We start from the raw sequence: 22133 nt of genomic DNA on the forward strand, positions 1-22133 counted from the left end.
TCCTGCGAGTTAATAGGAAGTTATCCAAAGAAAATAGATCGTTTGGGTATGGAGTTACAAAGGATCGGAGTCAGACAACCTACGATGATTGTAATGACAACCATCTTTGCAGATATAGCCGTGGATAAAACTGATCATTTTATCAATGGCGAAGACAATTGGAGTCAACTAAGTTCGACTTAAGAACTAGGCCATAAGTCTAAAGACTCTGCTAATCAGGATATTACTATTGGGGACAGCATGCTTCCTAAGAAGAAATATCGTAATTACCGAAGACAGTGTGATGGTTTTCAGGGTCCACAGGTATTCATACCTTGGAAGAAAACTCGACGTCACGAAATAAGATTGAAGAAGTACATAGTTGTATGATAAATAGATGTAGTCTGTGAACACTCAGACGCGGAATATAAATATCGAAGTACCTCCCAAGCTTTAGACATCATCAAGCAACGGAGAAGAAACCTTAACAATATAATATTGTTTTTACGATTCTACTTTACTTTACCTATTTTATTTCGCTCTTAGTAGTCATAAACGAAACGAGTAAAGTCTGAGCCTTCCTAGACAATCTCCGTCTACAGAAACGAATCTCAATTGGCCTAGACAACTTTGAAGTCTATCAAGTTGTCTCTGCCTAACATGATCCCAAGAATCCTCCTCCTGCTTGCCAAAGAAAAGAGCATCTTCAAGCCATTGCGGTTAGCAAAACTGCAACTTGGTGCTCAAAATGTCAATTACCTTTGTGCTTAAAGAACCGATGTTTTTTCGATTTTCACACTGTACACTCCTGTTCCTAGAGTCCTTATACCCTTTCTTGTACTCCAAGAACTCTACCTATTCATAACAGCAGGACAGCAAGAGCAGTTATGATAGTATGAAGCCTATCGGGATATTGGCATGGAATTGTCTTATTGTGAATTTGATATCACATTTATGATTAGTAATGCTTTTCTTGCTGGGATCTCCGGCTGCTATTTCCCGTGTTGGAAGGTCCGGAATCTGCATGTCTCATCAGTCCATGAGATAGATAGCATAGTGCCAAGAGTTCGACAGACTTTTTTCCATCACTTAATATCAAATAATATTCCATCACCAAATTGCGAGAAAACCCACCAATGATATGTGCAGGCAACTCGCATACTCATAGTAAACCTGGCCTATGAGAGCAGAGTTCGACAGACTTTTCTCCAACCCCTAGTACAGTCCTGGGCTCCCAGTGGCCAATGAGCTATCGAATGCTGTGAGAGTGGGCTCTGTCACACTTCCATCGCTGTGGGCACGAGAATAAAACCAGTGATTTCGGTGCTTGTATCATACCGTATCGTGCCCGACACCCAAAATTGTCCCACTTGTTCCCCTCGTTTGCTTAGTAATAGATATGAAAATTAGCGGCTTGGAATAAATTTGTGTGTATCATACCTCCCCCTGTCTGGAAATGCCCACCTTGCCGTTCTCAACCAATACTCACTCGATAAAAGATTGGAATCCATAAAAACAAAGAGGAGCTGATTCTGAGCAATTTTGTGCTCTCGGCCGTTGAATTACGGGGATCCCCCGGGGGGGGGTACCGCATCATAACCTGCTACTCGATATTGAATAGCTATATTTGGCATTCAATAGCGCGCCATAATCATCTGGAAACTCCTCTGACAACTGCACCTTTCGGCGTGTAAATTTAATTTATGGATAAATTTATGCCTTGCCAGAGTCGCTGTTGCCCTATATCGCTCCATAATGTATCAGTTAAACTAGTAGCCGGCAAGACGGTCTAACTATGGTATGGGGACCTTTAGATGCCAAGGATTGGCCTTGAGATTTTTTAGTTCCTCGGGGTTAACGAACTTCTTGGGTTGTTTGAATTTGGGGAGTTAACTAAACTTAGTACGCCCAGAACAGGTGAATATCAAGAGTGTTACCGGGAATGGAAAGGCTACACCTTACTTGATCTTTCTGGTGCACAAAGTTGTCAAAGCTGGTTTGGTGTCCGATGCTGGGAACATGCCAGGCAAGTTGTTAGATATCATACTCGTACCGTATCATACCGGTACTCGAATAGGCTACTCGAATGATGTCGCAGGAGGCCAATTAGCCAGCAATAATGGTTAGCTTAATAAAATCCCAAAGAAATTTTAATTAATAACACAAACCTTAAAGTCCACGCCAGTCCCTAATTATATCCTATGTTGGTTGCTGATTTCGAAACCGTAGGTATCGCTTTCATGGTAAATCACCCGGATGGGCCACGCCTTGCCTTTACTGGCTGCTAATATGAACCTATGGGGAAAGGGCGAAAAGGGGTATGGCAAATCTATCTGTGTCAATGATGAAGAGCATTTAATGATGTTACTACGGCATATAGAACTGAATTGGAGATCTGTATAACGCTGGGTGCAAGGATGCGCAGGTTGATGATCTACGCTTGTTTGTGAGTGGAGGAGCTAAAGCGGTGGGTTTACTCGGCTGCTGAGGTCACGGCACAAGAAAACGTTATGTAAAGGAGAGGGCACTGAGTAGGCTCCGTTCCTCGCCGCAATGTGGGTCCGCATCGCATAGCGAGGGTAATCTGCTTTACGCAGAGGATGAGGGGGGTCTCGAATTGGTGGTTTCATTGGCGAAAAGCATTTGGGGGCCCCCATGAGTTTATTTCCAATATCAAAAATCCGGGTTGGGTAAGGGTGTTTGGTTGAGAAATTACAGTAGTTATTTCAAGTCTGAGTTGCTTTACTCCACTTTGGATACGGAGCGTTGAAAATGGATGTAGGGTGTAACAGAGGCGATGTCTCGTTCGACAGAGTTCGGATCTTGGACGCCATGGCTGTGAGTCACCAATTTGCCCCCAGACATCATTCCAAAAAAAGAACGCCAGTAAAAATTAGGGATGCTGATATTTAAGAGTGTGGGCAGAAGGGGACGGGGATGAGGACCGGTTTTTGACAAAGATATGTAAAAGGGAAAGTTCTAGATCATCCGATATATGTTTTTCACTACGCCAATAGTTAGGGTCTGTACACCAGCTATCATATATATGATATTATAGATAAGATAGTTTGGTAACCTACACTCAAGCCCCTCCTGTGCGGTCTCTGGCAATTCGTCTGTTACTACCCCCGGACGCCCTGAAACAAGCGAGAATGAGGGAATAACGGTGTTTGGTGCTATGACAGTACCCTCTTCTATCCTGACACAATCCTTTATAATCGCGAACTTCCCCTATGTTTGGTGATGATAAATCAGTAAATTTTGGGGAAGGAAAAGCAAAAAACCAGCAATGGAAACCCACTATGACACAATCTTTGGCAATGTGAACGTAGGAGCCAATTAACGCAGCCTCAACCACAGATCCTTCACCTACGAAGACATGATCTCCGATTTTCATAGGGCAGTAACTAAAAGTCCTGCACAACAACGGCTGGTCAGCTCCTTGTACAACCGGAGGCCTAGGTGACACGTAGGTAGGTACTGGCTTTTGATGCGTCCTCCCAGGAGGTCGTAGAACGCTGGACCGAGAGAGAAAGCAGTAACGACCAACAGCTATCGCGACGTTCCCACTTTGCTGGCTCGGTGCCACTGTACGACGGAGGTCTCCGCGAATGGTGCAATCGGCTTGGATAATGGTCTTTTCTTACCCCCCCCACGCTTCCCAGTTAACTTCATGTCGAGCCAAAAGGGTATATAGATGGTGGTGGGCACCTTTCCGCCGAGAATGATATTTTGAGAACCGAGAATGACGGATTTACGGGATACTTTGTTCCCAGTGTCCTAAGTTAAGTTTTTGTTCACCGCGTGAGTTGTTATTGCGGGATTGTTTGAAGCTGTGGGCTTTTTTGAGCGCATACCGTCTCGATGTACTCCCCTTTCGTTTGTTTTGGGGGCATTGTGTTAGCTCTCGAGTGAGGGGGAGGCTTTTTTTGGGTGATGGGTGGGTTTGGGTTGATTTTAAAGCCCGGCAATCGTGGGGAGATGTGTGCTTGGCGGAAGCTACCGTAGTATGATAATATTATGATGATAGGACATCAGTTTTTCCCAGGTTCTCAAGGTACCAGTACCGTAATTGGGTGAGGAGAGAGGTTAAAGGTTCAGAAGCAAATTAGTGCACTCACAGGTAAAGAAGTGCAAGCTCTATCCCTGCATCCATGGTGATTCAGCAACATCGTAAGTCGGCCCGTGCTTAAGCGGGGGGGGATAGCAGCTCCCATCAACCTCCAACTTTTCAACCAAACCTTGACAAAAGTCTTTTCTTCTGATTTCCTTTTTCTCTCTGGGCATCAGGAGTATCTTCATATATTTATCACTCTACAATTGGCTATTTCACAGCAATCACCCAAAATGCTTCCAGTCCCACTTATCCAGCTTCAATGCGGTAGGCCTCCGATCTGTAGTCCGACTTCAGTATATTCAACGCTAACCTATGTGCGGGGTTCAGGTGCAAATTCTTATGATTGGGGTTAGCTCTCTTGAAGTTTGAATAAGTTGGAAGATGCTAATGCGGGGTAAAATTGTGCACAGGAAAGATAGGAAACGATTCTGCAGCCGCTCGTTTTGCCGCTGCAACTACTCAATCCGGCTTCAAGATTGAGGAATCAAAGCCTTATGCTGAGGTGCCCATATTACTGCTTCCTCTAAAAGCTGCTTTGCTGATGATTCCAAGCTCTGGATGGGAACTCATCCATCAAACCCATCCAAGGATGTGGACACTGGGCGTACCCTCCTAGAGCTTGTCAATAGCAATACAGCCCTCCTCTCTCACGATATTGCAGAAAAATACGGGGGAAAACTACCCTTCCTTTTCAAAATTCTATCGATCCAGAAGGCTCTCAGCATCCAGGCCCACCCTGACAAGAAGCTTGCCGAAAGACTACATAGCGAAGACCCGAAGAACTACCCTGGTATGCTCCTTAGTCGCTATTGAATAGACTTGTAACTGAAAGTTTTGTGACATATGATTAGATGACAACCACAAACCTGAGATGGCCATTGCCGTCACTCCCTTTGATGGGTTTTGTGGGTTTCGCCCTCTTTCCGAAATTGTTTCCTTCTTGGAATCGACCCCACCACTTCGTGCACTCGTTGGCGAATCCAAGTCGGATATTTTTATTGCTGCTGTTGGGGACAAGGCAGATGCTAGTGACGAGGCAACTATAGCTGCTAACAAAAAAGCCTTGAAGGATTTGTTTGAGGCCGTTATGACTTCTGAGGAGTCTCTAATTAAGAAACTGGCTGGCGAACTCGTAGAATCTGCAAACCAGCTCCCAGAGTCTTTTGGGGGAAAGGAGCATGGGGGAAGGGAATTCGCAAACTTGATAATCCGATTAGACGGACAGTTCCCTGGAGACATCGGGTTATTCTGTTCATTCCTTTTGAATTATGTTAAGCTGCAACCTGGCGAAGCAATGTTTTTGCAGGCAAATGATCCTCATGCCTACCTTTCGGGAGGTTTGTTTATGCCTCAGCAGCTGATATTATCCCGCAAGACGAGTTTACTAATATGTATGCAGATATTGTTGAGTGCATGGCTGCGAGTGACAACGTGGTTCGTGCAGGTTTCACGCCAAAATACAAGGACGTCAAGAACCTTGTCTCAATGCTCACCTACTCCTATGCTCCTATATCAGAGCAAAAGATGAAGCCAGCGCCCTACCCTCGTGGGTCCAACTCTAAATCTGGCGTTCCTACTTCGATCCTCTACGATCCTCCTATTGATGAGTTCGCTGTCGTAAAGACTGGACTGAAGTCTGGGAATTCGGAGAAGTTCCAGCCCATCGAAGGACCGAGCATCATCATTGCGACTAGTGGAAGAGGAAAAATTTCTGTAGGTCCTAAAACAGAAACTCTGGACAGTGGGCATGTTTATTTCGTTGGTGCTACAGCCACACTTGAGCTTGATGCGGAGGAGGACCTAGTTGCGTTTAGGGCATTCTGTGAGCTTGCCAAATAATTGGCCCTGTATTGCAGCAAGAAAGATTTTAAGCCAGCCTGGAGGCCGGGTTACCGTAGTAGAGCGTGTTGAGTGTCTTATCTATAGCCTAGAATTGGGTAATAATATCTTTGTGGCCCGTTTCCCCGATGCAATGTGTTGGTTGTCCGGGCCTTGACGGACAAACTCAGCCTTGTGCCGTGTAACGCAACCTACACCAGTGCCTGCGAGTGATAAATTGTGAAACTATCAGGTGCAAGTTGGCTCTTAACCCGTGTTATGGAGATGTAAACGATAGGGTATAGAACCAATTCTTGGCACATACGCTGTATGATACCTCTTGGAAAAACTCGACAGCAAATTATGATAGTGTACAGTATAAATTACCCTTTATACTATGATACGCCTTTGGGGGCACCTTCCACACCATACTGCACTATCTTCGTGGCTTACCCAGTACCGCTGTGATACCACATCAACTGACTCCCCCAAATATCCACCACATACTGTACCGTACTCTCAAACTCTAGACAAAAAAAAATAAGCCAGTCCCCAGAGCGAAAAAATTCTAAATTCGTAAATTAAAAAAGCGATAACCATAATCATAAACCTTTCCATCCGTACTATAACCACCAAACCACCATACCCGCATCCAATCCATCCTACGCATACATACATACATTATACCAACCCAACCAAGCTAACTCCCCACCAAACCCAGCGTTAAGTATCATAAGAAAGTAAAAGAAAAGAAAAGAAAAAAGGGTAATCATACCCTACCCCCGACTACCGCACGTGACCAACTAGCTAACCCCACGGTACTAGACAAGACGATACCAGATAAAAAAAACATCAATGTGAGAAACTGCAAGGTCAGGTATGGTCTCATCAAGCCTCAGCCTTGTTTTATCCATTATCACCATCATCACTGCCAAGAACAAGTGGAAGGAGTATAAGTAGAATTAGTAGAATAATAAATTGAGTTGAAAATTGAAAGTCAAGTACTCCGGGAATAAATCATCAGAAACTCCCCTCCCTATCCCCGCTTCTCCAAACTTTGCCCAGTTTGGCCTTGTTTTTTTCTCTTTCATTTCGTCTCTCCCGGGACCGTGTCTCCGTCCCGGTTCTGCAGAGAAGGGAAGTGTTCCCGTGGGCACCCGCCTACCTAGGAAATGGAGGAGCACGCCGCAAAACATGCAAGAACGGGGCAGTATATCTATCGTAGGCAAGACCTCCGTAGAAAAGAAGAAAAGAGGGGGGAGGGGGAAAATGTTGGAAAAAAAAATAAGAACAAATAAGAAAACTCGAAATTTACTCATCATGGGATGAGGAAAGTAGAGCATCATAAAATAAAAATAAAACACCGTGAATACCTTGTCTCGTTCCTCATTTACTACGTATAGGAAAGGAGCGCATAGCGTAGGAGATACCCAAGGAGGCCTTTTTTATAATAAAGACGGGAGGGATGTAGAAAGAGAGGAGGTGAGAGCCCATTATCTGATTAATCCCCCATTTGTGCTCGAGAGATATTGTATTTTATTAGACCTTAGGTTCGGGTTGCTCGAGTACTTTTGCCTCTACGGGCTGACAAGGAGCTCGGCCTTCTGGTTCAATTGATTCTCCCGGTATTGATACTCGCTCTGGGCACTCCTTGGGCTTCACGTCTCGGATTGTCTCTTCTGAGTTTTGTTTGGACTCAGTTAATAACGTGGGCTTCCGTAGCTGCTCAGTGGGACCATCGACTGCAGGGGGTGAAGCTCCCTTCTCTTGTATCGGAGACATGGGTGAAGGCATATCTGCCTGATACTGAAACAATGGGGTAGGAGGTTGGACCAAAGGCGAGCTAGGTGCAAGGGGTTGTATAGGAGGGCTCTTGGGATATATGAATTGATCCATTTGAAGAGCAACCTGTCTTTCTGCCTTCTGTCTCTCCTTCTCCTTTTCTTTCTCCCTCTCCTTTTCCTTCTCACGCTCGAATTGGTATTTTCGTTCATCGATGCTCTTCTGCAACCATCCGAATATATTCTTGGGCGCCTTTGCGTGGTTATCCTCTTCAACGAGATGGGAGGTCTCTCCACTAACGCTTCTCTGGCGGGCCGGCGGACTCCTAGAAGCCTTCCTTATCCTCTCCACAAGACTACCACTAGACCCGCCGCCATTTGGGGGTGTTGAGCTGACGGGAGGGTTCTCGAACCGTGGATTCGACAGGCGCCAACGCCGCTTTCTCTTCCCCGGAGAACTAGCAGGATTTGTAGCCGTGTCTGACTGGGAATGAGTGCTGCTATGGCTAGTCACACTTGAAGTTGCCGATGGTGTAGGTGACATTGCAGGCATTAGGGCCGAGGGTGGATTGCCTGCAGAGGCATGATTGGTTTGGGAACTCGAAGGTAAAGCTATGTCGATATTCGGCGAGCGTGGGGGTGGTGATTGTGGGCGAGGAAACAATAGTTTACTAGGCTCAAGCGCCCCATGGGAGGTCGGAGCAGGCCCATTAGGATTCGGTCCACCACCGACACCTGATAAGGATGTTGTTGAAGACTCAGCGGAATTGCCGCCGCTTCCTGGGATTCGCCTTTTTTTTAGCTTGTTGGGGGGCCTGCCAGGCCTATCGCCCTCGGGGGATAATGAGAAAAAATTCTGAAATGTCCTTTCCTTTGTGGGTGTTACGACCGGTTGTGGCTGTGCCTGGGGACTCTCCAGACTCTCTCCAGGGAGCTCTCTGGGGGGCTCTCTGGGAGCCTGTCTAGGGACCTCAGTCCTAGGCGGAGACGTGCTTGAAGCTTCACGTTTTGGTTCAGCTAAAGCGATGTCCGGAGAAGTAGGACCAACATTTTCGCGCATCTGTCCACCGATAGAGGGCGACCTCGTGATGTTCGACGTGGGCGCCAGAGTGTGCGGGGAATTAGGGCTCGGCGAAACGTCTCCTGGTGCAAAGGCCGCCGGTCGCACAGCGGGAGATCGCTTTGAGGGAAGAGTGTTACTCCGGTTCAAGCCACTACCATTAACCCCTCCCCCCGCTACCCCAACGCTGCTTACAACTGGACTACCACTAGACCTTCGGGATGTAACTGAGACATTTCTGCGTACCCCGCCGTATTTTCTCACATCGTCCGCCCCAGCACTAGCATTTGAAGGCGACCTACTGACCACTGTCTTTGAACGTCTTGGAGATGAGGGGGTAATTGGCCCAACTAGGCTAGCCTGATTTTGATCCTCGCTTCCCCGCATCCCGAGTAAGAAGTGGTCCTGGTGAGTGATAAGAAATACTAAGACCTCCTGGGACAGCTTGTATTCGCCAGGTGCCATATCGTGGTTGGGATGTGATATCAGGCCGGGTTGAAAGATGGCTGCGAGGTTACTAGCGTTCATCAGGTTCTGCTCAGCTTTGGAGGCAAAAACCGCCAAAAGGTCTAAGATGTAAAGAAGCAATTGTCGGTTGAGTGGTGGGAGTTCAGAAATAAGACGCTGGTATGATCGAATGGCCGATAAAATCTCCTGACCCTCCGGTTGGGTTACCAATGGCTCACGAAACCGGTAATAGAATTCCAGAGGAATTATAGGCTCCGGAAGTTGATTGAGATAACGCCGGAGAACATTTGCTGCATCATGGACTGTGTAGCCAGTCCAATCCAGGCCCTTTCCATACTTGTCTGGGGAATTAAAAATTGTTTGTAGGTCCTTTATCCTCTTTGCAGACCCACTCAGACGGAAGATTCCTTCAACGTCGGTAGCTGCGCAGGCACACAAATAAGAACCAAACTTTACAATCGAGGGGGCTAGGAAAGGTTCTGATCAAACGAACCTTTCTCTTTCAAAAAGACACCACACTTAGCAACCACTATAGGAACATAGCCATAGATAAATTGTTCGCCGTTGGGATCTGTAAGAGAAATTGCGACGTTGGCATATTGTATGCTTTTATGCAATGGCACAGAAAATATTCCCGTTGGGTGTTCTACAAGTAAGATCAGTGTAAGCTCGAGAACCTGTAGATAGTTTGCTCTATTTATGGACACAAGGGAACAGTGAGAAATGGGAGCGCTACCATCTTCTTTCGGTGGAGGCTTTTTCTTAAATCTTTCCCACCAGCTTGCCAGCGACGCTTTTGTCGGAGGTGAACCCGGGTGAACCCCGGGCGAGGGCCCATCCGCTGTAGTCATATTTTTCGGCACCCTATCTATTGGTCCCTTCTTTCGTTTATTCTTCCGGAACAGTTTCCAGGTGTTGAGCCTAACTGCTGTTCAAAGGAGAACAAATTCCTCAAGCACCGGCGGCTGACCACACAAGTGCTAACCAGCTAACCTAGTCGATGGCCTGAGAGGAGCCCCAAGTGAAGACAGCCTCTCCTTTTTTTTTTTCTTTTTTTTTTCTCCTTTCCCCCTTTCTTTCTCTTCCACGTACTCCTCGATGTAACCGTTGATGCGGGTCGAAAGATGATGAAGTATTCCTAGTGATGGATCGAAATGGGGAGGGAAGAAGTGGAAACGTTATGTACGAGTACGATGGGTAGGTAGCTGGAACCAGCGGCAAGCGGGAAAACAAGCAGCAACTAACGGCCCAAACCAAGGCAACCAAGATCAACAAAGATAATGTGAGGGTTTTGGGAGGGTGTGGAAGAAGCCAGATGATGCACGAGGAAGAGGTGGTGACAATCCTGTATGGATGGGTAGGGGCGTCGGTGCTATGTAGGGACTATCGATAATATGGTGCAGCCAGTGAGAAGGGCAGACGTTTGAGCGAAGGTGGGGATGAGGGGAAGGAAGAAAGGGTGGGGATGGGAAGAAGTAGAAGTACTGTAACGGGGAGATTGGAAAGGGTCGTGTCTCGGTCGGAGGAGCGCAGGAGGAGAAAGTGTTCGGTCGGGGAAAGGGGAAGGAAGTAAGAAGTAGATGGATAGAAGCGCGCGTTCGGCAAAAGCAAGCAGAAGGCAGCGACAGGAGAAAAGGGCTGAACAGGCGCAGCTTCAAAAAGCAACACAAAAAAGTTCCTGGATCTTGTCCTTCGGACACGGGAGGGGGGTTGTGGATGGCAGTGGTGTCGACTGAGTATGGCACCGGAAGGAATTCTGGACAACTGCTACCATAACGCAAAGTGAAGTGACACAATACTAGGGTGTGTGCTAAAAAAGCACGAAAGTGCTAAGTGACCACAGTTGATTTCCTAGGAGCTACTGCACAGTACTGCAAAGCACGGGTGCAGTACAGTGTTGTGTGGAGATGGAGGAAGGTGCTGACTTGGGAAAAGGAAATGGGGGAAAAAAAAGGGTGATTCTCTACTAGTAGACAGACACGAACGGAGGAGATGGTATGAGAGACCTAGGTAGGGCAGACTATCGTTGGCCCACTGTGCTACACTTTCCTGACACTCTCTCCCCCTCTACTGACTGACTTTTTTGGGCTGACCCTTTGGACCTGACGAGTGGTGATCGAGCAAGGGGGGGGGCTGCTCCAAAAGAGGAGAATAGTATTAAGAAAGGGAAGGCTAATTACTTGAGAGAGAGAGAATAATTTAGATGACCCAGCCGATCGCTGCCTCTAGGACGCGTGAGCTTATTAGGGGAGAGTAGAAAGACCTGACCAAAGGGACTCACCCCAAGCGCATGGAAAAACTTGGAACCTGGAAAAGCTGGTTCGTGGTGGTGTTCAGTCAAACAGTCTGGCAGCTGGTTGGTTTGACAGGTTTGACAGAGTGGACGCTTGAAAGGAGTTCGGTGGAGATGAGTTGAAGTCAAGCTACGTACTTTACCGGTGGTACTCGTACAAGTACAGAGTGGGGTGTAGCGGGTTGTTGTCACCATACGAGTACAAGTCTAGAAGACACCACAAGTTACTAGTACAGTACTTGTACGAGTACCTGTAATGGAACTCGCTGATGGAGTCCGAACCAAGTGCCGGGATGTGCTTCTATGTGGATCATGGCGATAGCACAAATGGTCTACCGGTAATTCCTCTTCGAGTGCCCGTTCCATGCGGAAGTTCACGGTATCATTGCACATGACAAGAGCTACCGTACTGAACACATCTACCAAAAAAATTTCTGGAGAATGATACCTTAACTACTTGTACCACATCGATTGACCTGTGACCACCCCTTCCTTGTGTCCTCATTTCTTTTTTCTGCATTTTGGAAAGTGAGATCAACAAGCGCCAAGAACCTTTCATTATTATTTTCTTATTTTGATTCTTTATATAGATTTCTATTTTCCAAGAGCTGGGTAAGCGAATTCAGGCCATTCCTTCCAAAGTTATCATAGTCAGGCTTCTTTTCCTTCTTTATTCCCTTCTTGCCAAAAGCAAAAAATAAAAACAAAAACTTTTGCCCCTTCTGCTCCCAGAGAGTCACATCGGTAGTACGGTAATTTACCAGGTATCATAGTCCTCTCCCATCGGCGTCATCGGTGTTCTGATCCTTCCCCGCCCTCCGAACCCTGACATCTCGGACAAACCCCTTCCCCATCACATTCAATCCATCAATACCGATAATTTACGTACTCGAGTACATCATAATTATTATCACACATACTATTATAGTACGTACCCTTAACCATTAGCCACTCCTTCCACCACCGCCGCCACCGCCCATCACCTTTACGGGTGGCTTATCCCCGGCACGGACCAGTACCATACATAAATTTACCTTGCTCTACGGTACTCGAAACCACCACCACAATCACAACCACAACCACCACCCTCCATCACATACAAATCATACACGCAAGACATACACACCGAAATAACAATGGACTCGTGAGTTTTACCTCAAACTCCCTTTCGCCGCCAATGTCGCCTCCTTCAATCAGGCTACCGTAGAAACTCGGATAATCGAACCAAGTGCTATGTCGTTGGAGTCGCTTCCTCTAGCAAGGTCCGGTGCTTTTTTGCTCCCTCGTGTCTCTCTCGGAAGGACTAAGCAGCTCTCTTTTCGCTGCCTTTCCCTTCTCCTAGAGTGGGGAAACTCTCGACTACACAGCACACAGCACACGGTCCGGTTGTTCGAGTTTCTACGGTACTTCTTTGCGCACGCAATGTTACCTTGCTGATCACCTCACACCCCTCTTTTATGACGGGGATTCACTCACGTCCTAGGCTCTCCCCTTCCGAACAACGTGAGTTCCAATCCGTCCTCGAGAAACGTCAAACACGAGATATTATGCAGGTGCGTTTTCCCCTTCTCGCCTAGATCTACTTTCGTTCTCCCTTTAGTGGTGGTTGAACGTCCTGTCCATATTATTCTTTTTTATTCTTTTTAATTCTCTTTTCTCCTACCTTACTGCTCATCCCGCCCTTGCGCTTTGACTGACACCCAGAGCCATGGTACCGGATCCGTTAACAGTTTTACTCCAACCTTGTCCAAAGGTTCGTTTTCTATTTGTTCACAAAAACCCTAAATTACTGGCAACTTGAGTTGTTACCCCCTATATCCGAATAAATACTAAAATAGAGGCCACGATCAACCACAGATGTTTCGATGACTGTATCAATGATTTCACCTCGAAGGCTCTGTCCACGAAGGAAGAGACTTGCGTTAGCAGATGCGTCGACAAATTCGTCAAGACTAGCGATAGGTTAGGACAGCGGTTCGCTGAACAGAACCAAGCTATGATGCAGGGAGGAGGCGCTGGTGGTGCTGGTGCGGGCTTTGGTGGAAGATAGGTTAAGGGGTTTCGGAAATCTTAGACGGGTGTTTGTAAAAAAAAACTTCATAATAATTATTATCGTATCCTGCCCCAAACAAGAACAAAAAATCCTTTTTAGGGTACGATACCCAACTTTGAGGCGTTAGTCTAGGTGCTGTCGGGAATTAATTCTCCCCCCTCTCGGACCGGTCCTTTCTATACGGTGCCAGTATGATACCAGTGGTATGATATCGACGCTCAATTCAAAAGCTCCATGGGAATTAAATCTAAAATAATGACGTACGTAGAAGCGAGATATGGCATTGGGTGGTTAGTTGTTGGCGGTGGCGAAGATGATAAAGAAGGTGAAAAGTTGAAGCTTTTCGGGGCAACGAGACCAGAGAGAACAATTCTGATCGATGAAGTAAATCGAAGATCGTGACACCTTTGAGAAATAGATTTGGTAAGTAGAAAGGAACTATTAGTCGCATGTTCTATTATGTATGCTGTCAAATCATCACTGCATCAGGCACGGAGATTTAGGAGAATAGACGGTCGCCAATTCCTTCTCACCGGGCACCCAGGATCATCCAAGAACAAACACGATAATAATAATCCTGGGAAAATTTCCAACCACGACCGCATCCTTATTTTGGAAATTATGGCTTGGCACAGGGTGCCCAGAATGCGCTTCTCTCTCGAGTTCTATGCTTTTCTGATCTTCAATAGACTATGATAAGAGAGGTAAGTATTCGCGGAGATAGCGAAATCCCGAATTGCCCACGATACCGGTACGATACGATACATATCGCAGTCTTTTTATTCTTGCCAAGCTCTACTTTTTTCTGTGTGTATTATATAAGCAAAATGAATCAGTTGTATGATACCGGTTATCATAACTCGAGCTCAGTAGGTAGTCTAACGGTGTTTGTGTTTGAGTGCTGATTTCAAGCTCCCATCACTGTACGAGTACTCGAGCGTATTATACGTACAGTATCATACCGGTGCTGGAGCCTGGGGAAAAAAAAAAGGGGGGCTTGGACCATGAATTCCACGTGTCAGTTCCACGATCTGGCCAGCCTTAACCACAAGTACCGGTACAGTACGAGTATGATACATGCAATAATTGCAGCGCTTCTAGACCACCGTTGTTGTAATTTTGCCTCCCCCCTTCAATCACCAAAAAAGGAATCCACTCTCCCTTCCTCCCTTCCACTTTTTCCCTCCCTCCGACTGTGTTCCATGAAGACGGTATTCGTGGCATCCTCGCGCAATATCCAAAATGTGATTTTTTTCTTCTTCTTATTCTTTCCCCCGATTACCGGCTATGTGCTTGTCAATGCTTACCACCGCACTGCATGGTAAAAGTAATTGCGTATGATATCGTAGTAAAAAGGGTTTATATGGCGCCGAGTTTGTGCGAGTGGATCGGCCCAGAGGTGAGGGTTGTATGCGGCATGATAGGCTTCTTATGACAATGCTACGATACTGTACCGGTATGGGAGAAGCGCTCGTACATTACACAGAGGATAGTACTCGTACTGTAAGTTATCGTGGCTTACTTATCGTACACCCCCCCCCGATTCAGGCTGTCATGGAAGCACAACTGCGAATCAGCTGTGGGCAGCCATAATCGAGCTTACAGAGCAGGCCGGAGCAAGGCTAGGATATGGAAACCTGCATCATGGAGAAGAAATCTGAACGAGAATAGGGTGGAAGAGGGGTGGTTGGTAGAGGAGGGGTCAAGAATTTTGTTTGATGCGTAAATCTACGGTACTCGAGTAGAGATTGATTATCGTTCATTTTTTCCTCTCGCCACTACCGTATCTTTCCATTTCCTCTCGCTACCGCAGGAATTGCGATTATTATTAACTTATTATTTTCCCTTTTTTCCCATGGTTCATCGTTATGATACCCTTGGAACGAGGAACCCATATACTCGAGTACTACTTGTTCCTCCAAGACGTCAGAGGGGGGAAACGTGACATCAACCACTATCAGCAGCGAGAAAGCGGATCCAAACTGCAGCTTGATTCTTCATCGTTGTCCCTTCATTAATTCTTTTCCGCTCACTCGCTCCTTGCCCCTCCCTCCTCTCTTGTCCGCAACTTCCCCGTCAACGCCTCCCTGCTTTCTCCCCCCTTTCTATTTCCATTTACTCTTCGTCCCTACCCCCTCTCCCCCGCTCTAGCTCGGTTCTTGTAAAAAGGTTACTGTCGATAGCTTATCCAGCATAACTACCCCACCACAACCCACCACCACCGCCACCCAATAACTATTTCTTCGGACCTCCATTGCCCACCCCCCCTTCAAGCATTCCGACAAATCTACCATTACCACTGGAACTATCTCCCACCGCACCCCTTTTCCTGCCGTTAATAGATTTTCTTAAGAGAGAGATTTGTTAAAAAGGAAGAGGAAAGCCGCTGTATACCCCGCGATAGCCCCCCCACCAAACATCAGAGTCACTCTTTCGGCCAATTCCCTACTCTGACAAAGAGAGAGCAAGAGAGTGATAGTGAGGATGGCCGGAGCTACTGTCGCAATTCTCTCACCAGGTGAGATGGGGTCTGGGATTGCCTGTCTTCTCAGAGCCCATCAGTTTCGAGTAATAACTAGCATCTCCGGACGCAGGTAAGCTTCGATTCCTTCCACCTGTTCATCCCTCAATCCCAACCCCATATCCTTCTCTCTCGTCGCATATCAAAAAAAAAAAAAAAAAAAAAAGACCCCAGAACAAATAAGAAAGAAAAAAAAAAGGAGCGGAATAGGGTCATATCTGATCATACATATACCCCTCACTTCCCCCTCTGCCATTGCCCCTCACTTTGGTATTCTCTCCTACTGTTCTTAACAAGAGTTCGGTTTCATTTTTAAGAGATTCCTTATCCTCTAGCTCGTATACGTACGACCGGGCCGTTGCTTCAAAAATCGAATTCGTCTCGTCAGATGTCGACTTAATCAATCAGGCCGACTTCATCCTATCCATCGTTCCACCCAGCGAAGCCCTCCCCACCGCCCGCAGGGTTGGTTACGCATACACGTATGCTGCACGTGGGAACAAGTTACCCCTCTATTACTTTGACCTCAACGCCGTTTCGCCCAATCTAGCGGAGAAGGTGGAGGATGTGTTTTCGAAGCCCACCGCGGGTGCAAACGGTGCTGTCCGGTTCATCGATGGGGCGATACTAGGGGGGGCACCGGAGTTCATGCAGGGTCCCGGAGGAGTAGGGGGTGTGTGGAAGAAGCCGAGGGTTGTGGTTAGTGGGAAGGAAAAGCTTGTTGGGGATAGCGGGCATCTGCTGGAGGAAGTGCTAGGGTTGACGTGGGTTGGTGATAGGGTTGGGCAGGCTAGTGGGTTAAAGATGTGCTTTGCTTCTCTGACAAAGGTATAACCCCCACTCACGGCCTATTTCCATTTTAGGAGTGGAAGCCTGGTCTCTAGGGTTTTGGCTTATGCAATGCTTTAGGGCTTGACCGGCCTTGCCGTCCAATCCTTCACCACAGCGTCGAACCTATCACTCTTACCGGCTTTGAAGGAGGAATTAGCAATCTTCTGCTCTCCGCTACTTACCTTTCTAGAAAGCGCTGTACCCGCCGTGCCTCCGAGAGCATACCGCTTTGTCAGAGAAATGGAGGAGATAGCAGATACCCATGCAGAAGCCGGTTTCTCCCGTGCCGTATTCTCGGGGATAGCAGATATCTACAGAGGCGTCGCACAAGATGAGGTCTTGGGGAAGGAACGCAGTGGAGAACGAAATAGAGGTCAAACGGTGGACGACTTTGCGGATACTTATGGCGAAGGGATGAGAAGGAGGGAAGAAGTGAATAGGAATGGAAATAACGGCGGAGTACAAGATGGGATGGAGTTGGAGAAGAAGTGGATGGGCAGGGCTGTGGAAAGAATGGCCGTCGATTGATTACTACCTCCAAATTTTCCTTTTTCACACTTCCTTCCTTCTTCCTCTTCCTACCCACCCCCGATTTTCTGGTTCCTACAAGCGCAAAGTAGCGGGGAGACAGCATGAGGATTCGTTGGCCAGTACCATTTTTTCTTATTCTATTCGTCTTTCTCTGATCGCTTAATTGGTCTTTTTTCCTCTGTCGATTGCGGGGGGACGTTTCACCTATCCCTTTTGATATTTTGACACTTCCCCCCCTCAGAGATCAGGTTCTCTCGTTCGAACGAAACTTCGAAGCACTCCCAAGACACAAGGAAGAGTGTTCCTTTGTGGTGCGGGAGTGTGGTGGAGGAAGGTGGGGGGGGGAGTTTTCTGATTTGGTCCGATCCGATCTCACCCAATCTCGTCCTATATTTACCACACCTCGTATCCTTGCCAGATCGGAAAGGGAGTTTGACTGTCAAGATGTAAATATCCATCAAAGCTTCTTCTGGCACTTTGGGCCCACTTCCTCCTTTCCGCATCGTGTCTGTGTGGGTGTGTGGTGATTGTTTTGGTTTGCGGAGCACGGTATTGGTTTGGTGTTTTATGTTTATCTGCTTGATGTTCATCTAATCATGTGATGTCACTCGTGAGTGACTATTTTCTGAGATGCAGGTTTGGATTATTTTATTTTATTTTTATTTTCGAGGGGTATGATAGGAGAGGGAGATCAGTGGTTGGCACTACCAGTATGGTATGTGGGGGGTGTAGGGAGGGGCATCGGACAATAATTCCATGCATTATTTATCACTCGTATTCGTATATTCCTTGGGTCTAGTTGGTTTTTTTGGTGGCAGAAGAAGGTGTGCATAGCCACAGCGCTGAGCTTTGGGAAACATCAGCCTATCTGAGCTGAATGAGCAAATCCACACTTTCTGCCGATCCATGACGAAGGGCAGAACTGAGCACTGCACTTCACTGCGCCCAGCTAACCCACACGCCGGATAAGAAGGAGATACAAAAGAAATGATTTCCGGGAGCAATCATAGGCACACCTAACGAGAGCTATGCAGTACGTAATCCCTTCCGGAAAACCTTTCGAGCATGAAGACGTACGTAGACCACCATAAGGCATCAACGACCAACAGCAACAGCGTGATCCCACGCACACCCGGAAGACAGGTTGATGGGGGCATTCCCAGCATCTCTCTCGGTAGGCAGGTAGTCGATTGGATATCATGGTATCCCAGATCCCCCCTTTAAAAGGGCGCCGGTATTAGATACCTCCGCCACTGATGAGAATGGCTACACGTCTTACCTTGGTGGTAGGATTATATGAGTGGTGTGTTGCAAATAGCCTTGGTGTCATGTGAATGATAGACAGTTGTGAGTATGGAAGTTGACGGATTCTTGCGTTTTTTTTTTACAAGCCAGCTTCATTCATTCCTTCTCTTCACCTCACACGCTGGCGCTCAGGATTTGAGTCGTGACGATGGTGTGGCGCCATGTGCAAGTAGATGCTCCCGGGCTGATGTGACGATTAGTTAGGATTATTCCTCCTCTTATTTCATACTACCACTCAAGTTACGAGTACTGCTCCAAGGGCAGAGCCTGCTCTGTTTAAACGCAAATCTAATCTTAACGAGAGTGTGAGGTCGCGGTATGATACCTACTTCTCCTGGCGTATGCTTATATACAGCACTCTGGTAAGTTACCGGTATGCAGTGCAGGCGGGTTCTAACGTCAGAGATAGCATATATCCTGTGCCTTATTCGAATACTAGCTGTGTGAAACTACGGAAGGCCCTGCTTCCATTCGCTCACGATGGTAAGCAAACCAAGTCTCAAAGGCAAAAAAGCTTAAATGGACCCCTCGTTTCTTTCGCCGTGTTCGAGTGAGATTTGCGGGAACGCAACGCACTGTTCTGTCCGAGCGCCTTGATCGAAATGCAGCGTTCAGCGGCCTTGCCGGTACCCTATCATACTCCTCTCCCCCCCCCCATCCTAACCTTCGTTCCTCCCTCTCCAATCTCCGTCAGAGCGAGCTTACTCGAGTATGATACATATTAATACGGCATGATACCTAAGACACGGGTTACTAGTAGCCAAGACAACATCCCCGGCTCAAGACCTCCAAGATGCCGCGAGTTCTGGTCGGTAGGGTGTGATTTCCCGGTATGATACCTCGTTTTTTTTTTTTTGCCCCACTGCTGGAGGTGCTATCGGTATTTTGCGGGTTTTTTTCGTACGAGTATGTGAATGGTTGCTTTCTTTTTTTGTTTTTTATTTTTTTACCGCACTTGTATCGATAGTTGTCAGGCTTCCCCTCATCAATGATATGACACGTTGTGTCGATTGCTCACGATACGATAGCAGTAGATATCGTCGTTCCAGAAAAGGTTTCAATTTGGGGAATTTTTCTTCTTCTTAGCGTTGGTTAGCGTATTTAGCTTGCGTGCACACTGGGTCCATAGAATTACCCAGATAATACTACCTGTATGATATTCTACTCCCTTTCCCTACCAATATCATCGCCGCACTCGCTGTTGTAAACCCTTGAGTAACACATACAACTCTCATCCAATCCGAGTACTGATAGAGTAATCTCCCGTTTTATGGTTTTAATTTCAAAATCCAATATTTAATTTAGTTGTGTAGTTCTGTCCGAAGCTCATTATTGAGGATTTCATGGACAGATGAGAAAGAGAGGAAGTCGTGCTCAATTCAGGTTTCTGTTACGGTCCAGCGAGTGCCAACTAAACCCAGAATTCAATAGCCAGAAAGCTAACAGGCAGATATCAGACTGATCGATTGAGGCACAGTACATGAATCTGGTTGGAAATCAAGGTATGTTTGAATGCCTCTGAGTCAAAGTTTGAAACCGAACATGTTAACATTAAATTTTTAGAGTATTGTTTTCAACTCCTCGCCATAAAAGGTTTATCATCAACTATCATGCTCGCGCCTACGAATTCTTCGTGCTTGATCTCTGTACGAGGCGGTTAATAGGAGGGAATAATATCGAGCATGTAGCCTCAGATGGCGGGATATGCGTCCGTCCACACACGACATCCGGCACAGAGATGCATGCTAGCTACTGGAAAGGCCTCATTTAATGAATAATTGATTAAGGGGAAGACCTTGTGAACTTAATAGCGAGGTTTTAGATGTATGTTAAATGATTCCTGAAAGCTTCCGTTATTAAAGGAATAATTAATTATACTTTAAGTTATACTTTGAGTACAGTACAGCCTTGGCTATATCGTGACGACCTGCAGGAGCTTTTCCGTTACCACTTCAACATTACAATTCCGGTCTCTACAACTATCTGCTACCCTACATCGAGTGAAGTGGAATAAAAAGGTGGCTGTTAAGGCTGCACAAGAGAGCAAACAGGAACTTTACGAATATTACGTCCAGTAAATATCTGAATTCTTTCTATGCTTGTGTTTTGCGATGAGTGCAGCAAATGAACGCATTGGTGATCGGAGTAAGGTTTGGGGACCTAAAGGGGTTAAAGTAGTGAATCCTTTACCCTTTTCAAAGGGTAAGAAGTTTTCCATATCATATTATGATACCAGCACTTACAATGGAAGAGTTCTTATGTCAAGAAATTATACAAGTAGAAGGTAGTTTTAATTCTGTTACACTTTTATTTTTTTTATTAGAGATGTTTTACTACCAAGATGTAATCCATTCCAGCATCAAATAGTGTTATTGTTATGGACAATGCACAAATTCATAGACATCCTATTATTAGAGAAATTACTGAAGAAGCTGGCTGCTGTTTGGTTATATTACCCCCCTATTCTCCTGATTATAATCCAATTGAGATGGCATTTGGAGTTATGAAAAAGTGGATTAAAAGACATCATTTAGAGTTTGCTGAAGCAGTTATTAAAAATGAAATGGATTTTTTTTTTTTTTTGTTATGGTTATGCAATGTCATGTATTAAGGCGAAGCAGCAAGAGGCTTTTTTAAACAATGTGGATATGAATAAAAGATAGTTATTGTCAATCGGACTATTAATTACTTACTCAGTATCACTACCCACATAACGATATCTTTTATATCCTGACTTTATCAACAAACATATTTGCTATACCAAGCAATATTCCTATACTTGCCACTGATTTGTAATAGTAAACCTTGAATGTAAGGTTCCAGGATCGGCAACTGAAACTGTTGTTTCCTCTAAATTAAATTAGCCAACGCTAAGAAGAAGAAAAAAACTCCAAATCGAAACCTTCAGAGCGACAACCTTTTCTGGAACGACAATAGAAATAAGTGAGTCATTGCAATAATGGCTTTAGCACCAACAAGACAATGTCCACTCGGTTACGACAGTACCACAATGAATCCACGCGCAAAACCCGACGCCACCGACGAAACACCGATAGAGGGCAGCAGCTGTAGCGGTGGAACGCAAAACTACCTCTTAACTCGAATCTCAACCCAGCACGTCGACCTCCCACTGCTCCTCTGCACATTCGTCTCCGGCGTCATAGACTCGAGCGTGTACAATGCCTGGACCGTCTTCGCCGCAATGCAAACTGGAAATACCATCTTCCTCTCGCTCGGCGCTTCTAACCAACCCGTCAGCAAACCCTACGGATGGCTAAAGTCGCTGGTAGCGATTAGCTGCTTCATGTTCGGCGCTGTATCAACGTACCGCCTCTCCACGCTACACAATCCCCTCACTATCACGAATGGCATCAAG

General features: G+C 46.3%; 5 protein-coding genes; 3 read left to right on the forward strand and 2 right to left on the reverse strand.

The window, feature by feature from the left end:
* Positions 1-2958: 2958 nt before the first annotated feature.
* On the reverse strand, positions 2959-3875 carry GSTUM_00005419001 (uncharacterized protein; the record flags this gene model as incomplete). Its single annotated transcript, XM_002837485.1, has 4 exons — positions 2959-3210; positions 3281-3616; positions 3691-3759; positions 3837-3875. 4 exons carry the CDS (start codon positions 3873-3875, stop codon positions 2959-2961), a joined length of 696 nt encoding a protein of 231 aa, XP_002837531.1.
* A 348-nt stretch (positions 3876-4223) lies between these two features.
* GSTUM_00005420001 (uncharacterized protein) lies at positions 4224-5935 on the forward strand (the record flags this gene model as incomplete). XM_002837486.2 has 7 exons in its annotated part: positions 4224-4360; positions 4424-4444; positions 4507-4598; positions 4649-4886; positions 4948-5197; positions 5285-5433; positions 5496-5935. Exons 1-7 carry the CDS (start codon positions 4327-4329, stop codon positions 5933-5935), a joined length of 1224 nt encoding a protein of 407 aa, XP_002837532.1. The 5' UTR covers positions 4224-4326.
* A 535-nt stretch (positions 5936-6470) lies between these two features.
* GSTUM_00005421001 (uncharacterized protein) lies at positions 6471-10074 on the reverse strand (the record flags this gene model as incomplete). XM_002837487.2 has 2 exons in its annotated part: positions 6471-9645; positions 9717-10074. 2 exons carry the CDS (start codon positions 10072-10074, stop codon positions 7454-7456), a joined length of 2550 nt encoding a protein of 849 aa, XP_002837533.1. The 3' UTR covers positions 6471-7453.
* Positions 10075-12652: 2578 nt separating this feature from the next.
* Positions 12653-13682, forward strand: GSTUM_00005423001 (uncharacterized protein; the record flags this gene model as incomplete). XM_002837488.2 has 4 exons in its annotated part: positions 12653-12660; positions 13000-13069; positions 13247-13269; positions 13374-13682. The coding sequence occupies 4 exons, from the start codon at positions 12653-12655 to the stop codon at positions 13564-13566; spliced, it is 294 nt and encodes a 97-aa protein (XP_002837534.1). The 3' UTR covers positions 13567-13682.
* Positions 13683-15673: 1991 nt separating this feature from the next.
* GSTUM_00005424001 (uncharacterized protein) lies at positions 15674-17589 on the forward strand. XM_002837489.2 has 3 exons: positions 15674-16163; positions 16408-16918; positions 17000-17589. Exons 1-3 carry the CDS (start codon positions 16054-16056, stop codon positions 17447-17449), a joined length of 1071 nt encoding a protein of 356 aa, XP_002837535.1. The 5' UTR covers positions 15674-16053; the 3' UTR covers positions 17450-17589.
* The last annotated feature ends 4544 nt before the right edge of the window (positions 17590-22133 follow it).

The sequence above is a fragment of the Tuber melanosporum genome (assembly GCF_000151645.1).
Source record: "Tuber melanosporum whole genome shotgun sequence assembly, scaffold_19, strain Mel28".
Taxonomy (NCBI): Eukaryota; Fungi; Ascomycota; class Pezizomycetes; order Pezizales; family Tuberaceae; genus Tuber; species Tuber melanosporum.

What these genes read in the sequence shown, in the direction of transcription:
- GSTUM_00005424001 (XM_002837489.2), top strand. Translation starts at nt 16,054, where the DNA reads ATGGCCGGAGCTACTGTCGCAATTCTCTCACCAGGTGAGATGGGGTCT. An exon ending in ACTAGCATCTCCGGACGCAG is followed by an intron (nt 16,164 to 16,407) that starts GTAAGCTTCGAT and finishes TTCATTTTTAAG; the next exon opens with AGATTCCTTATCCTCTAGCT. An exon ending in GCTTTGCTTCTCTGACAAAG is followed by an intron (nt 16,919 to 16,999) that starts GTATAACCCCCA and finishes GCAATGCTTTAG; the next exon opens with GGCTTGACCGGCCTTGCCGT.